Source organism: Fistularia commersonii, chromosome 18 (assembly GCF_037954325.1).
Source record: "Fistularia commersonii isolate RoL2024-O1a breed Wild chromosome 18, RoL_Fcom_v1.0, whole genome shotgun sequence".
NCBI classification, from domain to species: Eukaryota; Metazoa; Chordata; class Actinopteri; order Syngnathiformes; family Fistulariidae; genus Fistularia; species Fistularia commersonii.
This window is the reverse complement of record NC_141301.1, coordinates 68,593-95,000: the sequence shown is the minus strand read 5'-3', so window position 1 is coordinate 95,000 and position 26,408 is coordinate 68,593. Positions and strand designations below refer to the sequence as shown.

At 54.1% G+C, this 26,408-nt stretch overlaps 4 protein-coding genes across 7 annotated transcripts in view; 3 read left to right on the top strand and 1 right to left on the bottom strand.

The window, feature by feature from the left end:
• LOC147223961 (arf-GAP with coiled-coil, ANK repeat and PH domain-containing protein 2) overlaps positions 1-4,017 on the top strand; it is an 8,018-nt gene extending 4,001 nt beyond the window's left edge. For all 3 annotated transcript variants that reach the window (XM_086164433.1, XM_086164432.1, XM_086164434.1), the window contains 9 exons: positions 157-311; positions 396-465; positions 540-628; positions 711-787; positions 902-1,050; positions 1,139-1,248; positions 1,414-1,524; positions 2,301-2,362; positions 2,431-4,017. In XM_086164433.1, the coding sequence (XP_086020559.1) occupies positions 157-311; positions 396-465; positions 540-628; positions 711-787; positions 902-1,050; positions 1,139-1,248; positions 1,414-1,524; positions 2,301-2,362; positions 2,431-2,663 (1,056 nt within the window). In that variant the 3' untranslated portion in view covers positions 2,664-4,017. The remainder of the gene's footprint in view (positions 1-156; positions 312-395; positions 466-539; positions 629-710; positions 788-901; positions 1,051-1,138; positions 1,249-1,413; positions 1,525-2,300; positions 2,363-2,430) is intronic.
• A 525-nt stretch (positions 4,018-4,542) lies between these two features.
• On the top strand, positions 4,543-6,890 carry wdr74 (WD repeat domain 74). Its single transcript, XM_086164438.1, has 2 exons — positions 4,543-5,256; positions 6,068-6,890. The coding sequence occupies exons 1-2, from the start codon at positions 4,648-4,650 to the stop codon at positions 6,590-6,592; spliced, it is 1,134 nt and encodes a 377-aa protein (XP_086020564.1). The 5' UTR covers positions 4,543-4,647; the 3' UTR covers positions 6,593-6,890.
• Positions 6,891-7,400: 510 nt separating this feature from the next.
• On the top strand, positions 7,401-16,752 carry iws1 (interacts with SUPT6H, CTD assembly factor 1). Of its 2 annotated transcripts, XM_086164435.1 has the most exons (16): positions 7,401-7,625; positions 8,420-8,502; positions 9,068-9,695; positions 9,776-9,841; positions 10,117-10,315; positions 10,755-10,812; positions 11,058-11,164; positions 11,295-11,445; positions 11,525-11,607; positions 11,685-11,814; positions 11,886-12,003; positions 12,795-12,906; positions 13,335-13,391; positions 14,104-14,160; positions 14,276-14,387; positions 16,484-16,752. In XM_086164435.1, exons 1-16 carry the CDS (start codon positions 7,583-7,585, stop codon positions 16,607-16,609), a joined length of 2,130 nt encoding a protein of 709 aa, XP_086020561.1. In that variant the 5' UTR covers positions 7,401-7,582; the 3' UTR covers positions 16,610-16,752. The 2 variants fall into 2 exon arrangements, with proteins under 2 accessions (XP_086020561.1, XP_086020563.1); XM_086164437.1 differs by lacking the exon at positions 13,335-13,391.
• Positions 16,753-17,459: 707 nt separating this feature from the next.
• ostn (osteocrin) lies at positions 17,460-21,096 on the bottom strand. Its single transcript, XM_086164773.1, has 5 exons — positions 21,037-21,096; positions 19,341-19,427; positions 17,953-17,972; positions 17,660-17,859; positions 17,460-17,581 (listed from the first exon to the last, which is right to left on the bottom strand). The coding sequence occupies exons 1-5, from the start codon at positions 21,089-21,091 to the stop codon at positions 17,494-17,496; spliced, it is 450 nt and encodes a 149-aa protein (XP_086020899.1). The 5' UTR covers positions 21,092-21,096; the 3' UTR covers positions 17,460-17,493.
• Positions 21,097-26,408: the final 5,312 nt, after the last annotated feature.

Genomic DNA, 26,408 nt, shown 5'->3' with positions numbered 1-26,408 from the left:
CAGATTCAGGTCCTTTTAACAGGAGGCTCTTTCAAGCTCACAAACCCTGTCCTAAATGCGGGACCCAGAGAACACCACACCTCCACCTCCACCTCCACGTCAGCCTGCCCCTCCGTACGTGAAGGTCCAACCTGTCTTCTTGTTGTGTGCCCTCAGCCCCAGGAGCTGCCACCCCCCTTCTCCCCGGCCCTGGCGGCGGCCTTGGGGGGTCCCGGGAACCGGCGCTGCTGCGACTGTGGGGAGGCGGAGCCTCGCTGGGCGTCCGTCAACCTGGGAATCACCGTGTGCATCCAGTGCTCCGGGATCCACAGGTACCCGGTCTTCTTCTCTGGAGCTTCGGCGGGGACGGGTCCGCGGGAAGACGGGGGTAAAATGTCCGCCCTTGGTGCTTGCAGGAGTCTGGGCGTCCACCGCTCCAAGGTTCGGTCCCTCACTCTGGACTCCTGGGAGGCAGAACAGCTAAAGGTGAACACACGCCGTGAATGTGTTTCCATGGAAAGGGGGCGAGGCGAAGCGTGACTCTGCAATCCTGTCTCCAGCTGCTGCGCGTCCTGGGGAACGACGTCATCAACGGGATCTACGAGGCTCGGTGTTCACAGAGGATCAAACCCACGGCCGCCAGCCCGCGGTAACGGAGGATCCGTCATCCCGTCGCGGGCCCGGCCCACCGATATCCCGCCGATAACCTAACGGGACTGTTGTCGTTCCAGAGCGGAGAAGGAGACCTGGATCAGGGAGAAATATGTGGAGAAGAGATTCGTGCAGAGCGCCTCCGCCGCCGCCACACGTGAGTCTGGAGAATGCTTGAAAGTCATGGAACCCTTGAATCAGATCAGCGAGCTGACAGGTTGTCTGGTCCAACGGGTATCAATGACATCACACGTGTGTGATGATGTCACAGCACCAGAGGAGGCGGGTCTTCGTTTGTATCAGGCGGCGGTGGCGGGAGACCTGGTCGCCTTGACGGCGGCCTTGGCTCAGGGAGCGGAGATCAACAGCTGCATCGGCGCGCAGGACGGACGCAGTGCCCTGATAGGGGCCGCCATAGGGGTGAGGGAATAGAACCGCCAGAGAAAGAGGAGGAGGTCACATGACTCCCAAACATCTGGCCTCTGCTGCGTCTCCTTCCTACCACCAGGGGTCGCTGCTGGCCTGTGAGTTTCTGCTGCAGAACGGAGCCAACGTCAACCACCGGGACCTGAGAGGAAGGGGAGCCCTGCACGCCGCCGCCACTGCTGGACACACCGGGTACACACACACACACACACAAACACTTGCATCATGTTACATGATCGACCGCCCTCTGTCGCCTCAAGGACTAGAACACCCCCCCGGTAGTCTCTGACACGTGCATGCATGTATACACATGCATAGGCACCGACACCTGACCCTGCCTCTCATTGGCTGCTGCAGACAGGTTTGTCTGCTGCTCAAAAGAGGAGCCAATCAGTATGCAGCGGATGAAAGGGGACAGGACCCGCTGGCCATCGCCGTGGAAACGGAGCACGCTGACATCGTCACACTGTGAGTCTCCCAATGTGTGTGTGTGTGTGTGTGTGTTCTGAAAATGGCTTTGATGAAAAGTAGGTCGTGTGTTGTAGTGTGAGATAGTGTCTGCAGGCAGGTGTTTTTGTTTGTTGAATGCATTACTCAGTTCCTCTGCAGCCTGAGGAACACACTGAGGAACACACTGAGATACTTACAGAAGAACATTAAGAGGGACACACAGAGAAACATACAGAGGAACACGCAAAGGAACACGCAGAGGAACACTGAGGAACATAAAGAGGAACATATGGGAACACGCAGAGGAAGACACAGAGGAACATTAAGAGGAACACGCAGAGGAACACGTAAAGGAACACGCTAAGGAACACTCAGGAGCATACCAATGAACACAGAGGAAAATACATAGGAAAATACTACAGAGGAACACGCAGAGGAACATACCAAGGAACATATAGGAACATACAGGAACATACAGAGGGACATGCAGAGGAACTGAGAAACATGTCAGCTCCACCCGTGGACGGAGCTCCTCATCATTGTTCGGTATCCGGTAGCTTCAGAATGGTTTCATGTGCTGCAGCAGCCGGCAGGAACACCTGAATGCCTCTGAAACGCCGCCTCCAGGCGGCTCCTCGGCAGGCCTCTTGTGTGCGCCATGCACACTGCACACGTGTGTTTAGATGAAGCGGACAGAAGCTCCAGGCTCGAGCAGTCGGTTGGAGGACCCGTTCCGGCGTACGGCCTCCAATAGCGCCTTCAGACCTGCATGTTTGTCCTCCCGTCCGTCACAGGCTCCGGATGGCGAGGATGAACGAGGAGATGAGGGACTCGGACGGAGGCTTCGGGGCCGCAGGTCAGTCCCTCCCCCAGCACATCCGACCTTTGACCTTTCGAGATGCTGACAGGCATTTGATCCCCCAGGAGACGACGAGACATTTCAGGACATCTTTCGCGATTTCAGCAACATGGCATCTCATGACCCGGAGAAGCTCGCTAGACGGTGCGTGAGCCGCGGCGAAGGGGAAGAGGAGAAGGAGGAGAAGGAGGAGAAGGAGGAGAAGGAGGCGAAGGAGGAGAAGGAGGCGAAGGAGGCGAAGGAGGCGAAGGAGGAAGAGGAGAAGGAGGAGGAGAGGGAGGGAAGAGCCAGGCCCTGATGTTGAGAAGAGTGGATCTCCAGCTTCAGGGGAAGTCAACACCTGTCAGAAGTCTGAGATTTTTCCGGTTTGAACACAGCCACCTCCGTTTGTTTCCCATCAGGGTGTTCGTTCTGATAGTTTTTTCCAAATCCGCTGGAAAACTTAGGGCTTCATGACATTGTATCGAATAATTTTACCTCTGGTGCAAACATGGACCAGTGAAAAGGGTAGAAGCTGCTGGAAGACCTTCTCCTGGTGGGCTCCTGGTCAAACCCCATCTTATGATCAAGTAGTACTAACCACTAACAGCCGGTGCGCTCTGAGCTTTTACCGCTGGAGTCAGCGACCTCGTTTTTAACCGTCCCGTTTTGCCACACATTAGCTTAGCATGCCACTTTAAACTTGCCACACCTAAATGTTAGCACTGAACTCTGGTGCTGCCGTGGTTTGCGGCGCCACTGACGAGGTGAAGAACAGGGGTAGGAAGACTCTGCAACGAGTCCGGAAAAGGGGCTGCGATTCCCTCAATGTCACTTCCTGTTTCTACCTTGGAACGTCCCTGACTCACACCTGCAGAACGCCGCTTCCAGGGGCCTCCATCTCATCATGACATGTGGCCTCACATGGAGCTACCTGACTAAAAGGGGGGGTTAGGCTGGTCACACTGTAAATGTTCAGAATTCACCATTTGTGTGTGTGTGTGTGCGTGCCTGTGCCTGTGTACGTGTGTGTGCGCCTGCGCATGTGTATGTGTGCGTGTGTGTCGTAGACTGCCGGGAGGATGTTTTAGTCGTCGAGTCGACAGAGGGCGGTCGATCATGTGATGTGACGTTCCAGCCGTTCTGGCGGTGCTGGAGGAAACCCCTCTCAGTAGTCTGGCTTCTGGAGAAGAAGCTTCTCTGAAGCCTCCTCTTCGGCCCGAACGGGCCCTGGATGTCTGTCACCCCGCAGTTACATCTTCCACACACTAGATGGCGCTGCAAAGGCTCCTGGTGTCGGTCCAGCCCATGGTCTAGTCTATCAAATTCAAAACTCTTGAAGTTGCTGGAGAGACGGAGTAAAGTTACAGCCCCTAGTCTGTTGTGTTTGTATGCGCAGATGGAAGGTCACGCTCAAAGGCTGCTCTCACTTCCTGTTTCAGAGACCACTGTCACCTTGTAGACTAAATGCTAAGCTAATTTTAATTTCAGGAAAGGGAAAAGTGTTATTTTAGATTTTTAAGGATTTTAGCCACTTTATTGCTGTGACTTATTTTGTCCGCGTTCAATTCAGTCACTTTTATTTTCAGACAAATGTTAAACTAGTGAGTCTGCGCTACTGAACATTCCATTATGTTACATCTGTTTTAATAAACCTTCAACCTCCATCTTCACTGGTTTCCTGTGGATGACCAACATCTGACAAAGAGACACCCAGGTGAAAACGAGAGAAGTCAGGGACATCCGTCCGTCCATCCGTCTGTCCATCCGTCCGTCGTCTACCGCTGAACCTGCACTCGGGTTCGTGGGGGATGCTGGAGCCTCAGCGGGGTTCACCCCGGACTGGTCGCCGGTCAAGGTCGCGAGACCTCAAGAGGGGAGGTTGCAGAGAATCGGGTTAGACGGAGAGGGTCGATTCGCTGTGGTGCCCCCTGAAGGAAAAAGCCAAAAGGAGAAGAAGAAGGTCTTCCCCGAGACCTGCTGCCTGGCAGCTCCAATCCCAGCATCCGTCTGCCAACATCGTCACTCTCCCTCCTCTGTCCATGACCCAACCATGTCAGTCTGGCTTCTCTGACCTTCTCTCCAAAACATCTAACATGTCCTCGGTCCTGGTCACACAAGCTCAGCATCTTCAGCTCTGTCTTCTGGTCATTGTAACTGTTCTCGTACACCTTCCCTCTTATTCTGGCTGAGTGTCTTCTATCCTGCTCGCTCGTCAGTAAAGTTTATTCAAAGCGTCGCCTGGTGATGAGGCAGGCGGCGCGTCATCAGCCGACGCCCCGCACTCGACGGATCCACGCGACATGGGGGACCGCAGCAGGCCGTGCTCGGTGTGGCTGGGCTCCGAGACGGGGATCCTGAAGGGGGTCAGCCTGGCCCGCCGGCAAGCCTTCAACTTCTGCGACGCGGCGCAGCTGAGCCGCGGCCACGAGGTCCACGCGCTGTGCTGGGGAGACGCGGCGGAGAGCGAGCTGCTGCTCGCCGCCGCCGACGGCACCGTTCGTACCTTCAGCGTGGAGAAGGGCGCCTTCACCGAGGCGCGGCGCCTCGGGGACCCGGCCGACGGCCCCTTCGTGGGGCTGGCCGCGCTCCCGGACTCCGCGCTCGTCACCTGCGCGGAGAGCGGCGCGCTACGGCTGTGGCGGGAACTCTCCGCCGAGCCCGTGGCCGAGCTTAGCGCGGGAAAGCACGTGTGCCGGATGCGGCAGAACCCCGCGCGACCGCACGCCGTGGCCACCGGCGGGAAAGACGTCGGCCTGAAGGTGTGGGACCTGCAGCGGCCAGACGCGCCGCTCTTCGCCGCCAAGAACCTGCGGGACGACTGGCTGCTCCTGCGGAGGCCGCACTGGGTCCGCGACCTGGCCTTCCTGCCCGACTCCGACAAGCTGGTCACCTGCACCGCATATCACCAGGTGAGTCACGACACGACAGCGCACACGGGGACGCTGCAGCCAGACAACTACCACGTCAACACACACGAAGACGCACAAGCGACAACAACTAAAAGACGAGGATAAAAACTAGATAACTGAATGACGACGACAACAACAAGGATAAACTAGTTAATTGAATGACGACGACAACAACAAGGATAAACTATATAACTGAGTATCAACACCACAGATAAGCTAGTTAACAGAATAACAACAACAACAAAGATAAAATAGGTAATTGAATAACAACAAGGATAAACTAGATCATTGAATAACTACAACAGCAACAAGGATAAACTATATAACTGAGTATCAACATCACAGATAAACTAGGTAACCGAATGACAACAATAAGGAAGAGATCCTTGAAAGCCAGCACACCTTTGCAGGAAGCTGAGCAGATTGTGGAGCTGCAGCTAATCTTCTGCTCAGTTTGACTGTAGAAACAGAATCACCTCTGTCGCGGCGACTGGACTTTCTTCATTTTTGCCGCTAAATGTACGGGCCGCGTCCTGTATTTACTGCTCCCAGCACATTGTCGATCATGCCTGCGCTTTAAGTATCTGATTTATCTGTGCCCGGGCAATGACAGTTAACCTTGAATCTTGGAGACCGGGGTAGCCTCTGTGATGAGGGGTGAAAATGTCTCTAAGTGAAGAAATTCAACTCCGGTTGAATTGTCCGTGACGCGGAGGACCGTATGGAATGCGGCTCCGGGTCGGTTGAAACCAAAGAAGGAAAAGTGAACTACGCTATTTTGTTGTGCCTAACGTCCGTCCCTGTCGTGCAGGTCCACGTCTTTGACCCCGCCACGCCTCAACGCCGCCCCGTCCTGGAGGCAGAGTTCGGCGAGCATCCTCTGACGGCTCTGTCCCTGCCCGCCGACGGCCTGGCCGTGGTGGTGGGGAACGCCGTGGGGCAGATGGCCGTGCTGGACCTGAGGAAGGGGCTGGTCCGCGGCTGTTTGAAGGGCTCGGCCGGCAGCGTGCGTGGCCTGCAGTGCCACCCGTCCCGGCCAGTGGTGGCCTCCTGCGGGCTGGACCGCTTCCTGCGCATCCACAGCCTGGAAGACCGCCGGCTACTGCACAAGGTCTACCTCAAGTCCCGCCTCAACTGCCTGCTGCTCTCCAGCCGCGACCCGGAGGAGCAGGAGAAGACAACAAGGGAGGTGAAGGAGGAGGACGGTGACAATGAGGTGTGGGACACTATGGAGGAGATCCAGGAGGCAGAGGATGTGCCGGCTAAAAGGAAACAATCCGAGGAAGAAGAGGAGCCGCTGAAGAAGTCCAGAAAGAAGAAGGCACAAGCAGACTAAGGGGCGTCGTAGTTGCAAGCTGATGACCGGACATTTGTGCGCCCCCTGCTTCAGACTGCAGCCAATGAATCTCGCTGGGAGTTTCTGGAGATGGCAGGAAGCTCGACGGCTGCCAAGTTGTTGCAGTTGGATGGGGAAGGCAAACTCGCAGAAATCCTTCAAATGCTACATTATCTTTCTGTTCTTTGTTTCAAGTACAAGCACCTTGTATTTCTATGCCGCCAATTGATTGTAAATAGTCATACATCTCGGTGACACGAGATGTATCAGAAAGCGACATTAAAAAGATAAACTGTCAGCAGGGGGTGTTGTTTGTCTGAAACTGGCTTTCACTGGCCCACATTGATCTCTGAATTCTGGCTCATCACCGCTTCAGAGATGCCACCCGACGCCGGCCAGGTCAGGCTGGAAGGGCATTTACTGAGGTCAATTCCTGAAGCGAAGCCCTGGGGCCTCGCACACGCTGGATGGTGATGGTGATTCAGCCACAACAGAAGCTTAACCCTCGTGTGATGTTCGGGTCTGGAAGCGCGCGCACACACGCACACACACACACACAAAAACAAGGGAAAACGGGTCCCACAGACCCGAACACCACACTAGGGTTAAGATAGGATACTATAGGGCCTCACATTCAAATCATGTCCTACTTGAGGACGAGCCTCCTTGTTGCGGGAGATCCACCCGGGATGCAACCTGCCGTAAGACATCAGTGGAGAAATGGAAGCGGCGCCGACGTCCCCAGGACGGCCGCCATTTTCACCCGCGCCACTTCCTGTAAACAACCCTCCGCTGCTGACGTCATCACCGGGCGGCTGCGCTTGCGCAAAGGACGCCGTAGCTCCATTTTGGACGAGCCGGGCCAGCTAGCCGCGTTAGCCTCCGCCCACGTCTCGTTTCAGTTCGCGTTTGTTTTTCCTTTCGTATTTCGTGGAGAAGCGGCGCGTCTCCCCGGTCTCCTCAGCTCGGGATTCGGCCTCGTCTGACAGAATGGACGGAGAAGAGGACGAATTCATGTCCGGGAGCCGCTCGGGTAGGCCGGTTTGTTTCCTGCTCGGCGGTCAGCTCCGTGCTCCTCTCCGGGGTCCAGGCGGCCGAAGCCGGCGTCCGACCCGCTGTTTGTCGGCTCCCGACGGGTTCCTCTCCCGGCATAGGAGGCGGGCGGCCCCGTGAGCTGCAACCGCCAGGAGTCCCTCGTAGACCAGGGCTGTTAGCTCGTTAGCTACGCGGGCGTGCTAGCACCCGATCCGGCCTCCGAGGAGGGCTTTGTTTACGTTCCGTTCCACTGGCTGAAAGCGACACGTAAATAACGATCGATTCACGAGTTCCCAAGGAATAGTCACATTTCTGACAGCACGGGTGTGTGTGTTCACATTCGCCTTAAATGCCTCCCCAGTAGTGAAGTGACGCTCCTCCGCGCTGCCAGAAGGCCAGGGGTCAGCAGAGGCTCTGGGTTTCAGATCTTGCTGCTGGAGCCACCAGCTGCACCCTGGAGGGTCCATGTAGATCCAGGATTCTGGCGTGTTTGATAGAGGGATCTTCATCCCAGTATTAGAGAGGAATGCAGATTCCCCAAGGGAATGTCACTGAACATGCCTTCAGTGGACCTTCTGTAGTCTGTCCAGACCCCAAAGCCTCCTCTGCCCCCCGGGTGCCTTTTCCTGCCAGAGCACGGCAGCTGTGTTGACATGTTTTGTCAAACTTTAAATGATTTCTAATTTTAATTCCAGTACCCCAGCACCGTCTTGTGATTCCATCTGTTCTTTTTAGCGAAAGGTGCTCTAAATCCAGACTTCAGACAAAGATATTTCTCACCATGTTCCGCAGATGACGGTGGCTGCACTCCAGTTCAGGATGAACACCCTGCGTCCGATGGCGAGGGAATGAGGAGCGACAGACATCAGTCTGAGGTGAGGATGAGGAGCTCTAAAACAGAAACAAAGTTGTTCCACAGGAAACACATAAGGTGACCATGGACAGAATCAGAGAAAGTTTATGTGTCCCCGTGGGGCAATCAGAGATGCTTTCCACGAGCTCCTGGTTCCTTTCTCACCTCTTAGTTCTGGTCAATGTTAGAGCGAAGAAACATGTCAAAGGCTGATAGGAGAGAAACCTGCTGCCCTCCATTCGAACACCTAGGTTTCTGAACTCTGAGTTCATGTTGTCCCGTCTTATGTTAACCGTCAGTTGGCGTGTCAACAATCTGATTCTGGTCTCCACCAAGCAGAACTCCAAAGACGTGGACATTTAGCCCTCCAAGATCCCAGGTCCTATCTGAGGGTCTGCCTGTGTGTGAGGTCCGCCACTGTCACCGGAAGACCCCTTTCTCTCACGTCCGAGTTTAGTTTGATTTGAACGTGTCCTCTACGGGCCCTTTTGATGAGCTGCTGTCGTCCTAGGCCTCAGTTCCTTGACTTTCCCTTTGACTGTGACGGGGTGAGCCAAGGAAGTTGTCTATGAATGTTCCCTCTGTAGGACGAAGGCAGCCATGACGAGGATACTGCCCGGACCATGGACACGAGCGGACCGGCCAGCGGCTCGGATGGCGAGCGGCGAGGGGCCGACAGCGACTCGGAGGCCGAGGCCGAGGCCCGCGGCGGCATCGGCAGCGACTCGGACGGCGAAGCCCCGAGACCCGCGGAGAGCGACGACGAGTCGGCGGCCAAACGCAGGAGAAGCGCGTCAGACGACGAAGAGGAGCCGTCGTCCCCGCTCAAAGATGCGTCGGACAATGAGGGGGAGGTCGGGTCCCCCCCCAAATTCAGGGGCAGCAGTCCGGATACTGAGGGCGGAGCCAAAGCGGCTGCCGACAGTGACTCGGACAAAGAGGGCGCTAAGCCTGCGGCGTCCCCCGGCCACCGCTCCGGTGACTCTGACAAGGAGGCACCCGGCAGACACAAGGCGGCCCAAATAGACTCGGAAGAGGAGGAGGTGGAGGAGAAACGGGAGGCGGAAGAGGACGGAGGGGGGGGCAAGTGGAAGGCGGTGATGCAGTCCGACAGCGAGGAAGAGGGGAAGGGAGGGGGCACCGAGGTGGCAACGGGAGGTAACAAAGAGTCACAGGAACTGGCCAGAGACAACAGCGACGAGGACGATAAGCCGGGTACGGACCGCCGACCTTCGGTCACGTCTCAGTAATCGGTCAGTAATCTAACCTGTGCCGCTTTGGTTGTGTATGTGCAGTGAAGAGGAAGAAGGCCATCCTGTCGGACAGCGAGGATGACGACGAGGGCGTCAGCAAACAGCCAGGTGACCCGAGGGCCGACCGCCGTGCTTGGTCTGTGTCTGTTTATAACCGGGGAAAACGAGCTTTTGCCGGAAGAACTTCCCCCTGAGCTGTGGCTACTTTTTCCGGAGGCCAGAGTGCTTCCAAGGACAAAGATACCCAGAGCTTTGTAGAAGGCCTTCGCAGGTCCAAGATTCACTTCTTTGGTTTAGTATTTGTCTTGAAGGCTCCGGTTCGGCCCGCTTGTCGCTTGTTGTTCAGACCAGAGGTTAGACCCCGTCCCGTTTGTGTTCCTCAGTGAAGAGAAGCCGGGCTGTTTCCGACGACAACTCAGACAGCGACGACGGTTCGCCCGGACCAGACAAGAGCCTGGCGGCCAAACTGAGGGAGCTGGGCTCTGACAGCGGGAGCGACGACGAACGCTCGAAAGCGACGACGGACAAGAAGGACGAGAAGGCGCTTTTTGGCAGCGACAGCGACTCGGGAGACGAGGAGGAGTGAGTCCAGATGTATGACGGAAGGTCTGCTTTGCCGTCCTCAGTGAGGACAGCTTGGCAGACAAAAGCACAGCGCTAACGAGCGGGCACACTACTGCAGAGAGATGGAAGCCGCATGCACGGGATGGGCACATGTAAACCAAGAGTTGTGATTCCAAGCTCAGACTTCACTCTGGAGACAAAGAACCCGCTGAGCACCAGAGAAGCTGGCTACAGATCCGGGGCCTTTGCTCCGAAATGATGCCCGTTCTGTCACGTTGTCAAACCAAACCGCTTTTAATCGGAGCTTCTCCGGGAAAAACTGGTTCGCAGACCAACCGTCCCGGAGGGCCTTTGGATCTTCTTGTGTCCAGAGAGGAATTAAAAAATGAAAATGAACCTTGTCAATCCGATGCAGATGGACAGGCTGTTGTGACCTTTGACCCCTGTGTCTCCCCAGGAAGATGATCGCCGACATTTTCGGAGAGTCTGGAGATGAAGAGGAGGAGGAGTTTACGGTGAGTGACCTCAGTCGGTGTGCCGGTCGCCGGTGGAGACCGCCGCCGAACCCCTGGGCCGACGGCGTGAATTAAAGGATCTCGGATATGAAAAGTGGGTTTAATGTGACCTGAGCTGCGGATGTTTAGTTTGCGCCGGAGTTCTCTGACCTCCTCCCTCTGAGCCGGCAGAGGTCGGCCGTCATCGGCCCGGTATACAAACGGCGGGTCGGACCGGGCTCAACGGGCGACCGTGTGTCCTGCAGGGTTTCAACCAGGAGGACCTGGAGGACAAGGAGGCTGCCAGACAGAAGAAGCAGCTGCAAGAGGAGGAGTCGGATTCTGACGAAGGCGTGGACCGCGGCGGTCAAGAGTAAGCTGACATGAACCTTCTTCTCTCAGCACGTGGCCGGTCTGTTTGAGAGGAACTTTCTCCTAGTGATTTTACCGTGTGTGCGTGCGCGTGTGTGTTTGCCTGCGTACGTGCGTGTGTGTGGGAACAGCACTAGCTTCATGTCAGACTTTGACATCATGCTGGCTCGGAAGAAGGCCATGAACAGCAAGAAGAGGCGTCACCGTGATGGAGGGACCTTCATCAGCGATGCAGATGACGTGGTCAGCGCCATGATCACCAAGATGAATGAAGCCGCCGAGGTCGGCCACAAGCTAAGCCAGAGTTTCTTCTCTCACCTTCTCGGGGCGAGTCCAGACTGACAGGGCCTCTGTTCGACAGGAGGATCGAACTCTGAACAGCCAGAAGAAACCGGCGCTGAAGAAACTGACGCTGCTGCCGCAGGTGGTAATGCACCTGAAGAAGTAAGAGGAACATGTCACGGCGTCCGGGGGCCGTCTTCCATCAGCTCTGAGCTCCGTGTCTGTGTTTCCCCCCTCAGGCAAGACCTGAAGGAGACCTTCATCGACAGCGGCGTGATGTCGGCCATCAAGGAGTGGATCAGTCCCCTGCCCGACAAATCTCTGCCCGCTCTCCGCATCAGAGAGGAGCTTCTCAGGATTCTCCAGGAGGTAAGTCCACGGGCAAAGCACCGGTTTATGTGGAAGTGACGTGTCCTCCTCACCCGTGTCTTCTGCCGCAGCTGCCCAGCGTTAGCCAGGAGACGCTCAAGCACAGCGGCATTGGCCGGGCCGTGATGTTCCTCTACAAACATCCCAAAGAGTCTCGACCCAACAAAGACCTTGCCCTCAAGCTCATCAGTAAGACCCGCCAGATTCTTGCAAGCAAAGAGCCTCTGACCCAAATCAGATGGTTTGGAGACCTCCTCTGTCCAAACCGTGTTCGGTCGGAGAAGTTACGGTTGGAGAAGTAGAGCGGGGTGCGCGTGCTTTTTCGGCCTGCGAGCTACTTGTCAAAATGGTCTGCTACTATAAAAATGCCAAACGTATATTTATTCATAAATATATTGAGAATTCTATGTACAAGATCTGCTATGGGTGAACCGCATAAACCCAACTTGCATCGTGCAACTCTGCTTTTGTCATGTCCTCGCTCTGAATGGAATCAGCCAGGGATTTTTGGTCCGCACAGCAGCTCCCGATAGCCGGCCCCGAGCACACTTCCTAACTACCATATAGGTTTTATGAACATTCCCATTTTTGGATATAACGACGGTGGACTGGCAGATGAGGCAAACGACATGGTACAAAAAAAAAGTCCTTCCACTCCCAATGGTCCAGCTCCCCCACTCGGTTTAATACCCCGTCTTACATTTAAAAGAAACATCTTAGAGGATTACCGGGTAAGTCTCGAGCTTGCTAGGATTTTGCGGCGCCGAGCGCCGTTGTATTGGCGTGCTCGATGACCCACGTGTCAGCAAAGGCCAGTTGTCAGACCGGCCGCCCTGTGCGTCAACTGAGCGAGGACGGACGATAGGCCGACGTGTTTAAAATACCGTCTAATGCCGTCTACCCGTGCCACCTTTGCGACGGATGCATTAGGCGTTTCCCTCGGTCCCGGAGGTCTGACGTGGAACGCCGTGTCGTTGCAGACGAGTGGTCGCGGCCCATCTTCGGCTTGACGTCCAACTACAAAGGGATGACGCGAGAGGAACGCCAGCAGAGGGACCTGGATCAGCAGATGCCTCAGAGAAGAAGACTCAGGTATGGGTTCCGCTAAGTCCGTTGTTACGGAATCAGTCATGTGACTTTGCTGAGGAACGGTGAGGCCGGTAGAGATGTTTCCTACGTTGTCCTGCCGGAGCAGGTGACCCCACAGCAGGACTGAGATGTGACTTGATGATTCGACTCATTTCTGCTCCAGTTTTGGTGAAGAGCTTTCCTTTGGAAGGTCCCTTCATGTAAAAAGGACGTGGCATTAGGTCACAGAAAACGGCCCGTGCTCCCGGGGGCTCGGTGAAGCTCTGCCGCGTACGTTCAAATTCCAAACGCTTCTGCAGTGACTGGGGCTTCTTCCCTTTCATAAGACCTTCATAACTCCTCACTCGCCCTCTTCCCCATCACATGTTTTGTCTTGGTCTGTGCTCTCCTTGTTCTTTGCTGTCTTGCCTCCATCCATCTCTCCTCCCCAGTCAGCCTCAGACGGTGGAGAGAGCGCAGGAACCCGACGTCTTCTCTCCACCAATCAGGTCTAGTCATCACATGCATGGTTTAGTTTGAAGTGGATGCACCGAAGGTCTTCGCAGACTCGTACCTCCTGCGCTCCCGTCATACTGGCCCTCGGTCCTGGAAAAAGTCAGGCATGATCTACACAGAATGTAGAACCCCGGTCCTGGCCTGCAGATCCCCCGGGGTGCGCCTGAGCAGATGCCTCCCGGTCGGCGCCCAGAAGGTCAAAGGTGTCGAGCAGTTGTTCCACCATCGTGGAAACTGAGGGGAACAGCGGCCTGCTCAGCCTGAGTGCCGGCAGATGAGGACGTTAGAGGAGATAACCCACGGATAGTCTGACAGTCCGGAGAGCCCCGAGCATTCTTCAAAGAGGTTTCAGGAGCCCACGATGTCGGTCCGTCGTAGCGGAGCGTCACCTTAGGACGCCGCGGCGAGCGTTGGTCCAGGTCTGAACTACAGTGGAGGCCAGATATAAGATAAATAAATTCATTAATCGGTGATAGGCCAGGAACCTGCCGCGCTCTGGAGTTCAGGAGGTCGGTCTGATGGGCTTGATACTGCTTCAGCTTCACTGCGGGGTCATGACCTTTGACGTGCCGCACTGTCAGATACCACAGGTAGAAGTTTGTGCTTCTGAGCTGTGGACTAACTGCTGGGAGAATGACCGTAACAGCATGGAGGTCCAGGCCGCTCTGAAGGTGAAACCCTGACGCTAGTTTGCTGTGTCCTCAGCTCAGGGGGACAGACGCCTCGCAGAGACCTGGAGAAGCAGCTGACCGGGGAGGAGAAGTAAGTCATCCCCACGTCTCAACGTCTAGGATCACAACATCCTACCAGCAGGATCTACACCTGTGTGTGTGTGTGTGTGTGTGTGTGTGTGTGTGTGTGTGTGTGTGTGTGTCAGAGCCCTGCGACCCGGAGACCCAGGCTTCTGCGCTCGAGCTCGGGTGCCCATGCCGTCCAACAAAGACTACGTAGTCCGACCCAAGTGGAACGTCGAGATGGAGTCCAGCAGGGTGAGTGGGCAGGGGTCAAAGGTCAGATAGACGTCAATATGAAACCATGAAGTGGCAGGAAGCGGCACCTGACATGGCGGTCAATTATTATTCTAGAAGTAAACCTGTTGTTCCGTGGCCGGGGTTGTCCCCTCCGCAGATACTTGATCTTTAGATATCTCGAAGTATCCCGGAGACAGAGGGAGATGAACAAAGCACCCGTGTTTGCTGGATGAAGCTGCTAGCCTCAGAACTGGGGGTGGAATCCCTTCCGGAACACCAGGAGACCTGAGCAGTAAACGCTCCTTAGTGGACCTCCTCCGGTCCTGGTCCTTGCGCCGTTGCGCTGTCCAGGTCTTCCTGCTCGGCAGCATGGCCTCTTCAGTGTGAGGAAGGTTCGAAAGCGGTGACCTTTGACCCCTGACGCGGGCCGTCACAGAGGAGTGGGCGTGGGGTCCGCAAGCCCCTTCAGCCTCCTTCAGTTGACATTTTGGTTGTTGCCATTGTTGCCGTTGCCGGGGTTACCTCCTTGATTGTTCTGATGCCGTGCGATTATGTGAATGATTCGGAAGAAGTAGACGTAGTAGCAGATGACCCGAGGACTGTCTCCTTCCTGGTTGGGCTGGCCTCGGATCACAAGCCTCCAGGGACGGAAGTTATCGCCCGAAGAGTTCATCGTGAGCCTCTGCGGCGTCTGCACTCTCATACAACTTTGGATGCCATGATGTCACAGTGGACCACAGTGTTTCCACCCTCCTGTGTGTGTGTATGCGCGCTTAGAAACCGTGGATGCTATGATGTCTCCATCACCCTGGTAATGCAGACACCCCAGCTGGTACTGCGTGTCACGGAAGGCCTGCGATTTTATATCCTGTCCCAGAAGGTAAGGGTTCTTCGTGCCAAGCCACCAGGATGGATGCTTTCACCCTCTCGGGTTGAATATCGGACGTTAATTCAGCCAATGGAATTACCGAGAACCCTGAAGAGATCCATGAGACAAAACCGTCTTAGAGCCTGGGACCAGGAGAGAAGATCCATGCACGCTCTTGGCACTGGTGGCCTCTAGAGCTGTGTGTGTGTGTGCACGCACGCACGCACGCACGCACGCTCCTGGATCCTCAGTGGAAGTTGTGGTGTCCCCTGTGGATGTGATTTAGCCCCTGATTGGCCCCGAACTGGTTCTGCTGCTGTGTGATCCTGTGTCTGTGCTGCACGATGTGTACGTAGTAATGGATGACGTGCAGGTTGTCTCCGGCCTCGTGGGGTTGTCCTCGGACCAGCAGCCTGCGGGGTCTCAGGGTGTCGCCCGACGCATTCATAGTGTGTTAGAAGTTTGCGTGTGCATCGGCGCAGCGCCCTTAAACAAGCTAGGTTGGGAGGACGTCCAACCCTTCACAGCAGACGGGCCTCGCCTGTTTACCGTCGCCATGGTTTCAAAGGCTCGGAGGAGGTGGTGCCCGGACAGCCCGCCGTCGCTGAACAGTTTGACACCAAAAGCCTCTGGACCCCCAGAATGCCGCCGGATAAATGGACAACGTTCCCAAGGGGGGCGTGTTAGCAACTTCAGCAAGTCTCTTGTGAAGGCCCAGTTGACCAATGGCCTCCTTTGTTTAAACCAGCATCTCAGCTAGCAAACAGGTACCCTGCCTTGTTCAAATGCACTCCAGAAGACTTGGCATTTAGCTTGCCTCCCACCCTGAAATAAACTTGAAGACAACATCAGCACGACCCGCCTCGCAGCCGGAAAATGGAGCGACTGTGAGAAGTTGCTAACTGTTAGCATTAGCATCTACGCTGAGGTGCCATTATTGTGCGACGGCCTCGTTGGGACAGATGCGGTGTCTGCATGAGAAAAGCTTGATGCGCTCTCGCAGAAGGGGCAGCGGCCCTGTGAAGTGGAAGCCGTCGCACAGGAGAAGCCGAGAAGCTGTGTGATGTCATCTGGGGGGAAGCTCCCGGAAGGTCGATATGGTACCGAGTGTCCCCGACCAACACGCACTCCGACCCCGGTCCGGCTGGAGTACGTGGGCGCGAACCCAGAGAACCCCGGAGAGTCAGGTGTTGGTACATGCCTTGTGTGTCGGTCGCTGTGTGAAACCGCTGTGCTCCGTCCCCAGGGCCCCGTGAAGAAGGGCTTGTCCCGCGTGGACAAGCAGATGCGCAGATTCGCAGACATCCGGCGGCTGACGAAGACGGGCCACGCTGTGAAGATCAGCGTGGAGGGGAACCGGATGCCGCTCTGATTTTAACCCCCGTAGGATTTATTCTCTTCTGTTTTAGTGTTTTGTCGCTGCCATACGACCCGGGTGGACCCGGTCGTGTGTCCTTGGAACCAGATGACGTTCAGAACATTTCGGGGTCATTAAAGGTCAACCTGCATTTTTCACCACGGACTCTCTTGTCTTCGTTGTGGTTTTAAACTTTAAATGGAAGGGTGAAGGTCAGGACCCGGTTGGATCTCTGCAGCCGACCGGGGGGTCCGGAACCCTGGTTCGACCAGAGAGGAACTTCTGGACCGGGATCAGAGCTGTGGTTTCCTCAAAGTCTTCAGAGGTCATAGAACCTAACGTTCTTCCAGTCTTAAACGTCTTCTTGATGGAGAATCCATGTACGTTATTGTGTTGGGCTAATATCAATTTTTGGATCCTTGAAAAACAAGAGGAGCAGCGGTGGATGATGTGAGTGGAGACTGCACGCCGAGGACGCTTGCTATCGCAGCGGTCACCGCTGAAACGTCCCATCAGGTTTCAAAGGAGTCGTGAAGAAACCGCTGCTCTGTGAAGACCTTCATCTCCATCCGGGAGACCACGGGGACTTGGAGAAGTCAAAGGAAAATCCTTGAATTTCCTGGGGAGAAAGCTCTCAGGCCTGGAAAGCGTGATTTGAGACAGTTCCCTCAGAACCCCCGGGATCTTTGTGATCCAGAGCTCTGATCTAGTTGCAGAATCTCCTCCACTTGCCGTCAGAGAAGGATGAGGATCCTCTCCATGCTCTCGCGGATGTTGCGGGACGCATCTCCTGGCAGCTCCGGTCCAGCTGAGGATCCACAGCAGATGTTCTTCAGACCGGCAGAAAGCATGAGAGAGTCAAAGTGTGTGTGAAAGAAGGTTTAATGCTCAGCCGAGGTCTATCCTCTGCCGCCAGGCAGTCGGCTCATCCCCGTCCTGTCCACCGGAGGAGGACCCGCCCGTCGCCGTGGTGACGAGACTGCCTTCCTGCAACCCAAAGATAACGAGTGGCTTTGAAGGGCGAAGGTCAGCTTCCGACCTAAGCGTCGTGCGAGGTCTACCCACCCCCTCGAGGTCTGCTTGGTTTCCATGGCGACGGATAGGCGGTCCAGCGGCACGTTTTTTCCGGAGAAACTTCTCTTCTTCTTTGGCTCCAGAACGTCATTCTCCGCCTTCACCGGAACATCCAGTCGGAGCAACCTCTCCAGAAGGTCCTCCGCCGTCCGATGCCCGGGCCGGGTTAGGGAAAGGGGCCCGTCTACGTGCTGGAACACACATGGCGGACAGGCTAAGCGCCGGAGAGGGATGCTCGTGGAGATGCGGTCGGGTGTTTGCGTTGGCTTCCACACGTTACTCACCCTTGTCATCAGCTCAGGTTCTGAGAAGATGGAGAATGGAAAAAGAATATTTGTGTCTTTCATCGAAATAAGAATCGGAGGCGAACTCTGCCGAGAGGCAGGAATCACTGACGTCTTCTCTGGGAACCTTCGTTCTTAAATCTCATCCTTCATATCCGCTCGTGTTCATTTCGCCTGAATCTTCTGACCTGAAACTTTTTTTTCCCGTTCTTTGGAGATTCTCCGGTTCATGCCATGTTTCTCCAGAGAGAAGTCTGGAACTAAGCGACGTGAAAAGAATGAGCTTCTGGACCTACAACAGGAGCATGAGAAGGAATGAGATCCGTTCTCATGTGAGACTCACCTTATTCCTCTCATGACGTCCTGAGACCAGATTTGGTCCGGGATCACATTTGTGATCTAACCGGAGCAAAGGAACTTCTGGAAATGCTGAGAATGTCACCGGAACCCTTCCTCAGCAATCTGACAGGAGAGCTCATGGACTGCGGACACCGTGTTCTTCTTATGTTCTCGAGACTCCCCAAAGAGAGGCGGGACTCTTCAGAAGTGGTTTGTTCTGTAGAAGAAGACGTCCGCAGTCGTCAGCGCCGAGAGCATTCTCACCGGCTCCGGTGTTTGCCTGACCTCCGGCTCGGGGGCAAGAGGCAGGAGAGCCCGATCCCTCAGTCGTCTCTGAGGCCTCTCGAGCCTCTGGTGTTTTCATACGTCGACGGTGGCATCACCGGCCGGCGGCCCGCGGTGCCTCGGGTCCTCGGATGTCCTCTAGACCAAACAGACCCGCCGCCTCATGCTGGTCTCGCAGCAGATCGACGGGCGCGGAGCTTGTTTTGGCGCCGAAGCTGGAGAAGATCCTCCTCCGTGAGGGGATTGTGTTTCTCATCCGTGACCTTTGACCTCCAGGGCCGGCCGAGGCCGAACGTTCCCTCCGCCGGCATTCCGGATTCGGAGACGACCTTCCGGTTGTCAATCGAACGGCAGCATCTTGAAGAACAAAGTGACTGAACGAGAACGTCGGTGAAAGACGGGCCGGGACAACGGAGGAGGAGGAGGGAACGTGGAAGAGACCGGGAGATGGAGGAGAAGGGCGGACGGTGGAGAGCGTTGGACGTCATGCTTAGATGAGGCTGATGAGGCTGAACTCTTCTCTACCGTGACACAAACCTCGTTTTATTGGCGGTCAAGGGTCACATGATTCATCTTGATCGACAGTTTTAAAAAAAAGATGTTCGGACCCCAGAAGATCACCAGAAGCTCCAGGAGGAAACCAGAGTCAGAAGCTCCTGTCTGAATTTGATTTGTTTTATCGGTGTGTGTGTGTGTGTGTGTGTGTGTGTGTGTGTGTGTGTGTGTGTGTGTGTGTGTGTGTGTGTGTGTGTGTGTGTGCTGACCTGGAGAGCCCGGAGTCCATCCACGCTGCTGTCGATCAGGATGATTGACAGGACGCAGACACACATCAAAGCGCCGCACAGCTGCATCTGAAACAGAAACCCTGATCTGCTGATCAGTGGAGACTTTGAGGAAGAGGTCAGAGGCCACTCACACAGGCTACATGCTAAGTGGTTCTCGCTGAAGAGGTCAGCTGCATTCTCGATGTTTCATGAAATCCAAGCGCAGATCTAAGATGGCATCCTTCCACCAGAAGACTGTATCCGCGTGAACTTCAGACCTTATGGTTTCACGTTTATCGTGCGCTTTATTATTACCATTGTGTTACTGTCGTGTCATCGTGGGAACGTGAGAAACGTCTTCTCTGTTCCTCTGTATGTCGAGGACATGCGGAGAAATGGACAATCCGGCCGACTTTGAAACAAGGCCCGGATCTCCAGGCGGCCGTGGATGACGACGATGAGGACGATGTTACGAATAGAGCCTCGTGAGGTATCGAACGGGTCGATTTGGCCCGACGCACCGTGATGACAGAAGCCCGGGACCTGGAGGCCCGAGAAGCCCCCTCTGGACGTGACCCGGGAGACACGAAATATTTTGGATCCGCCCGAAAAGATTTTCTCGCCTGTCTTGATTGTTCGGAACAGCCCGATGTCAGCTCAGATGTTCTCCAGCCTGAGGACCACCCTGAGAGCAGGATGAACGGAGAAGACCACGAATGACTGGTATTCATGGCGACACAACACAGTTTTTGAAAACTCTCAGCGGCTGAACCTTCTTCAGATGTTCCATCACTGATCCTCACAACTGATGTTTGCCAACAAGAGGGTTCCTTCAATGACACCTTCCTTTTTCCTACTTTCGGAAGTCAGTCGTCATTTGAACTAAACCAGCTTTGAATGGAACACACACAAATGCGTATGTATGCACACACATGTGCACATGCACACAAACGTGCACACACACACGCACTTGCGCGGGCACACACACACACACACACACACACAGACAGTTTTAGCTCAGCTGATTCAGGAGCTGTATTGTCCAGCAACATCGGCTAAATTTAGCATTTTTCCATCCCTGCAAATAAACTTTTAGCATTTAGACTGTCGCAAGTTCAACAGTCTATGTCCTCTGAAACACACACACATGTTGCTGTGCCTCTGATGGGCATGTTTAACAAAATTCCAAAACCTGAGAAAGTCACTTTTCTAAATTCTGATGTTGGAAGAACAGAAAGGAAATATTTTGACATCCAATTTCTCAGCTGTAAAACCTGCAAAACTGGCGCCTGTGACGATGCACACTTGAAGAAACACACACACACACACACGCACACACTGGTCATCCACCAGGATTGATAAGCTGTAGATTCTGAAAAAAATTTCAAAAGTTTTACTCTTTGCCTGTGAAACTTCCATGAATCAAAGTGATGTTATTTTCACCACCTTCCTTTTCTTCATCAGGTCACTCAGAAGGTCCAGCTTGTGAAGTGAAAACAACCCCTGCAGCTGCTCCACCCGATGGACCAGCTCACCTTTCAGGTTTAGTTTGGTTTGGCAGAAAACCATGAAAATGAAGGGCCCACATTCAAGCAGTGTTTTTATGCAGCGGCTGGAGACCGACCCCCTGCTGTGTGTCACCTGCAGCACACACACACACACACACACACACACACACACACACACCCACACTCACCTTGAGCAAAGACAAGGGTGTCTTCCTGCTGCAGCGTCTCCTCTCGTCTTTCCATCTGCAGGCGTCTCATCGGGTTTTATAGCAGCTGCCAGGAATCAGCTGTCCAATCAGGAGCCTCTGATCTATGACATCACTTTCTGTCTGTCTGCCCTCTTGTCCAGTGAGTATTTTGACATTTCAGGTCCTGCTTCTAATCTCCCTACACACACACACACACACACACACACGCACACATACATCTTGTCCAGTCTGCGGTGTCATGGTTTGGTCTCCATCAGCTGATCTTGTGCTGAAGATGCCGGTGAAGTTGTTTTCTTCCTTTCACAAACAGTAACAACCAGAAGGAGTCCCAGGCGGACCCGTCCTCCAGCTTTAGGTGCAGCTGTTTTCTTCTCCAGATATTTGACCACTTTGGAACCCTGGTGATCCAGAGTCTGAACCAGTAGATGGCGCTGTGGTGCTCGACCAGTGTTCCACCAAGACTGCCCCCCCCCCACACACACCTCGTTGTCCTTTAATCAAACGCTAGAAGGACTTATATACAAAAACCTAATGGAGATGAACTCCTCCTCCGCAGCTGCTGCAAGTGGAAACAACCGAATTACAGAACGCGGCTTCAAGACCCAAACCGTCTCCAGCTAGACGAGTGAGGCTCTTCATATTAGATCGCGGTGTCCAAGCGTTCTGCCGAAGCCATGGCGGCGGTGTGGAGGTGAACCCAGGAGTCTGCTCCCTCCAGACATTCCCTGAATTCCGGTCCGGGAGGCGGAGCAGCCGCCACCTTCCATCCGGCTCCACGGATCGGTGCCAAACAAAAGTCACCTCCGGCTCGGTCTCTCCCATCCGGCTTGCAAAGGGAACACGGTCGCCGCCGAGCCCGCCACTTCTCTGAATTCCTGTCCGAAGACTCGGCGTACATGTCCAGTTCAGCTCTCAAAACAGATAAGATCATGAAAGTTGGCGGTTTTGTGATTCATGTGGACACCGATGGCGCCGGCCGTTCTGCCGCCTTCGAATCACTGCCTCCCCACTGCACCGATGTGAGACATCCATCAGATGACGCTGTGGTGGATTTGGAGGATGTGATTCCATCTGTCCATCCATTGTCTACTGTGTCTCCTCCTCCTGGGGGTCGTCGGATGCTGGAGCCTGTCCCGGCCGCCGTCGGCGGGTTCGCCCCGGGGGGGGCGCCGGGCTGTGGGAGGGCCACATGTACAGACGGACAACAGCATTTGCACATCTGGGCAATTTTTCCCAATTTTTGGATATGATTCCGTCAGTCCTGAATTCAAAGTCACACCTCGATAGAACGGACGACTTGCTGACAAAGGGTTCGTCCTGCACTGACCCCTTAGACGGTGTGACCGCATGTGGACTCTGTGGCCCCCCTAAAAATAGATTGTTAAACAAAGGAAGTGGTTGCCTGGCGAGAGCGGGTAAACACATCCCGGAAGGCCCTCTGCAATATTCGCCCATTCTTTAACGCGGATGTAGAAGAAGAAGAAGAAGAACGATGCCCCGCTCCTCCTCCTTGGAGCCACGCGTCACCTGAGTCTTAGAAGCAACAACAGCATTGAGCGTTTCCTCAAGGTAAAATTGGGACTGCTCCAGCCCAGGTTCCGCTTGTCGTCTTCAGGGAGCAGATGTAGCCCGGTGTTTTGGCAGCGCGGAGATCTGACTGGGCAGTTAGGGTTCACTGGTTCTTTAAGACAGCAAAAAAACTGTTAGACAGCACACACACACACACACCTGCTGTTTTATCCTCCTGTTTGCTGTGTTTGGATGTCTGATCTTGGCGTGAAAGGAATCTTTGTTGGAGGTTCAATTCTCTGACCAAAACCTGCTGTTTGCAAAAGAAACATTTTTACTTGTGAGTTCTGAATGGTGTGTATGTGTGTGTGTGTGTGTGTGTGTGTGTGTGTGTGTCCGTCTCACAGAGGTTAGTGATACTGTGAGGAGTGAAGAGCTTGTTGGCTTCTTTCTGTTGGCGTCAGAGCGCCCGACTCCACAGGAGGGACGTGAAGCTCCAGCTGGTGATGAAACCTGATGTCTGGTGTGTCACGTGACTCCCATCTTCTCCAGCCAAATCAAACGTTAGCAGCTTCTGATATTCCCACAGCTGCTCTGGACCTGGGCTGTTGAGTCTTCACTAGCTGAGGACGAGGCCACGCAAACTAAATATCCAGCGGACAGGACAATGAGGACGCTTGCGTCTCTTATGTGAATTCCAGCAGCTGGAGGACCTTTTATGTCCGAGCCTTCTCTCTCAGGTTCATCTGAAGGCCGTCCGGTGGCAGACGTTTTGTTTTTGCCGGTGGTTCTGCAGCTGCCTCACAGCTCCGGGTTCCTCCTAAAGGAATCTCTGCATCTCTGAACTAAAGTAGAGACCGATGGACGTACGACAACGGTCCTCGTACTTCTCCAGACCTCTCTGGCGTCGTTCTGCTGGAGTTTCCGCTTCAGCTTCCACCTGCAACCCCTCCTCGGCCTCGTTGATCTTCAGCTTTATTAGGTGTCTCTTACATTCCGGATGTGGCTGTGTTGAGGGGATGAATGCGGCTCTGGCTCTTCCAGACCAGCTGCAGGATTGTCGCCTGTCACCAGAGGGTCCAAAGGCAGGGATGGATCGCAGGTCGCCGTCCACTTTTTTAAGAGATCACGGAGGATTTTTAACTGCTGAAGTTTTTAGGTAATATATGGTTGGAGTTTTCGGTCTGAAGCTGATTTATAATTTATCCTTTTTTAATCCCTCGTGGGGAAATGGGTTCTCTGCAATGAACCCATCCTGGATAAACCATGAGCAGTAGGCTGCCGGGGAAGCAGTGGGGGGGTCGGCGTGTTGCTCAACGACACTCCGACACGCTAGAAGGAGCCGGGAATCCAACCAGGGATGTTCGTTTCCGAAGATGATCGCTCGAACTCCTGTCCCACGGCGCCCCTACATTTTTCAGCTGTGGTCCAAAGAGTTTCTTCTGATCCACCTCAACCTACGTAGGAGTGAACTTTGCTTCCTTCTGGCAACAAGCAGGCCATGTCATGCATAGGTGATGCAGTTTCTGTCGAAACCACTGCTCCAAAGGTGTTTCACACACACATCTGGAAACACTGCGATGACCTTTCCATAAAAACTAAAGAAAAGAGCGTGTCCTGGTAAAAGTAGTGCACGGCTGAATCACAGCCGTCACAGACGGGGTTGTGATGCTGTGGATTGTGTGTTTGTGTGTGTGTGTGTGTGTGTGTGTGTGTGTTTGGGCCTGTGATGTCACACGGGGGGAGCATCCACAGGGTTGTTAAAGGGGAAGCACCATGACAGGAGACACTCTGATGGATGTCACAGGGTGCCACACTGTGGTCGGGAAGCGGAAGTCACTAGATCTGACCGTTTGTGGCAGAAGGTTTCGCACACGTGGTCGTGAGCGCACGGCGACCGGCCCGCATCACAGCTCCAACCGCAGGAACTGTAGAGTCTGAATGATTTCCACAAGGAAGACTGTAATAGACTCGGTATTCTGACAGGGAGTGAAAGAAACACATTGGTCGAACACGTGAACCGCCGCGTTTTCTGCAACCACAGACTGCGACTCCGGCAAGGTCTGAGCCCGTTATTTTGAGGAGAATCCAGAGAATTCCCAATATATAGATGGTGATGTGCAGCAGCTTTTAGCAGACACATGCATTCCAGCTGAAAATGAGTCCGAAGAAGTCAGTCATGCCGGAGGGTTTGATCGAGGCGAGTGCAGCCATGCAGCAAGATAATGACGAACTAAGGAGACAAAACAAGTTGCTCCAGAAGGATAACAACATCTTCCAGAGCCAAATTAGAGAACTTCAAGCACAGGTTTGGCGCTCCAGAAATAAAGACAAAAAAGCCCTCCAAGAAGAGAATGAAATGTATTTGGCGGAGAACATGACTTTCAACAAACGCATAGAAAGCTTGCATGTCGAAAATGAAGCCATGCAGAAAGAAGTTCTCCAGCTAAACAACCATCTGCAGGAGCTGAGAGACCTTTATGAAAACACACTGCAGAAAATGGAAGCCCGTGACCGCGACTGCAACGCAATGAAGGAAGCGAACGAGTCTTTGAACCAGGAATCTGCGGCCATGGAACGAGAAATACAAAAAATCACCAAACACGTATTTGAGACCCAAGAAGCGATGCGACAATTTGAAGATGACCTGCAACAGGAAATTCATGACCTCACTGAACACCTGTGGGACAGCGAAAAGGCTTTGAGACAAAAGGAGGAAGCGCTGCTTCGAGCCATCCGGGATCATCAAAACGACGTCCAAAAACTCAAAGACTTGGAATGGGAGCACAATGTTTTGACAAAAGAGAACGAGTCCTTGAGGCGGGAAAACAAGACCCTGCAACAGCAAGTGGAGGAGCTCGCCCAAAAATTGTTGGACGACAAAAAGTCCTCGCATCGGGACCTCGTGGTCCTACAACAAGAATACAGGGACCTCACCAAAACATTGTTGGACAGCCAGGAGGCCTCTAGGCAAGATCTCCAGGAGCTTAGTGCAAAACTGTATGACAGCCAAGAGGCGACGTTGCAAAATGTCCTGGCCGTGCAACAAGAGGCCAACAAGCATCAAGATACTTTGAAAAAAGTCAGAGAAGCTGAATGCTGCTACAATGCGGTCAAGAAAGAGAACCAGCATTTGACTGAGCAAAATAACAACCTGCAACAGGCAGTGCAGGATCTCACAGAGAAAATTTTGGACAGCCAAGAAGCCTTAGGACTAAATATACAAGTCCTGCAACAGGACCTTCAGAATGCCACGAAAGATCTTTTCAGCAAACAGGCCTCGCAGAAAAATTTGGCCACCCTGCATCAAGAAGCCCAGGATATCACCCAAAAACTGTGGGACAACCAAGAGTCCTGGCAGCAAAATATAGTGATCCTGCAACAACACATCCAAGACCTCTCCAAAAACATGCTCAGTCAAGAGGGCTTGCAACGGGAAGCGCCGATGGATCTGCAATCCTCGGAGCATGAAAACAATCGGCAAAATCTCAGAAACTCTGAACATTACTGCAACACGATGAGGAAAGAGAACCAATCGTTGAATCAGCAAATTCAGGCCCTTCAACTAGAAATCCAGAATCTCACCAAAAAACTGTTAGACAGCAAAGAGGCATCAAGAGAAAATGTCACGATCCTTCAGCAAGAAGTCCGCGAGCATCAAAATAATTTAAAAAAACTGAGGAACACCGAGTGCAGCTACAACACGGTGAAGCGAGAGAACGAGTTTTTGAGTCAGCAAAATCACGCCCTGCAGCAAGAAGTCCAGGCCCTCCTCAAAAACCTGTGTGACAGTCAAGAGGCTTCACAGCAAAATGCAGCGGCTCTTCAACAAAACCTTCAGG

What these genes read in the sequence shown, in the direction of transcription:
- iws1 (XM_086164435.1), top strand. Translation starts at nt 7,583, where the DNA reads ATGGACGGAGAAGAGGACGAATTCATGTCCGGGAGCCGCTCGG. An exon ending in GTGGACCGCGGCGGTCAAGA is followed by an intron (nt 11,165 to 11,294) that starts GTAAGCTGACAT and finishes GTGTGGGAACAG; the next exon opens with CACTAGCTTCATGTCAGACT. An exon ending in CAGCTGACCGGGGAGGAGAA is followed by an intron (nt 14,161 to 14,275) that starts GTAAGTCATCCC and finishes TGTGTGTGTCAG; the next exon opens with AGCCCTGCGACCCGGAGACC.
- ostn (XM_086164773.1), bottom strand. Translation starts at nt 21,091, where the DNA reads ATGGAAAGACGAGAGGAGACGCTGCAGCAGGAAGACACCCTTGTCTTT. An exon ending in CACCCTTGTCTTTGCTCAAG is followed by an intron (nt 19,428 to 21,036) that starts GTGAGTGTGGGT and finishes TTTCTGTTTCAG; the next exon opens with ATGCAGCTGTGCGGCGCTTT. An exon ending in ACCAAGCAGACCTCGAGGGG is followed by an intron (nt 17,582 to 17,659) that starts GTGGGTAGACCT and finishes TTTGGGTTGCAG; the next exon opens with GAAGGCAGTCTCGTCACCAC.
- wdr74 (XM_086164438.1), top strand. Translation starts at nt 4,648, where the DNA reads ATGGGGGACCGCAGCAGGCCGTGCTCGGTGTGGCTGGGCTCCGAGACG. An exon ending in CCTGCACCGCATATCACCAG is followed by an intron (nt 5,257 to 6,067) that starts GTGAGTCACGAC and finishes CCTGTCGTGCAG; the next exon opens with GTCCACGTCTTTGACCCCGC.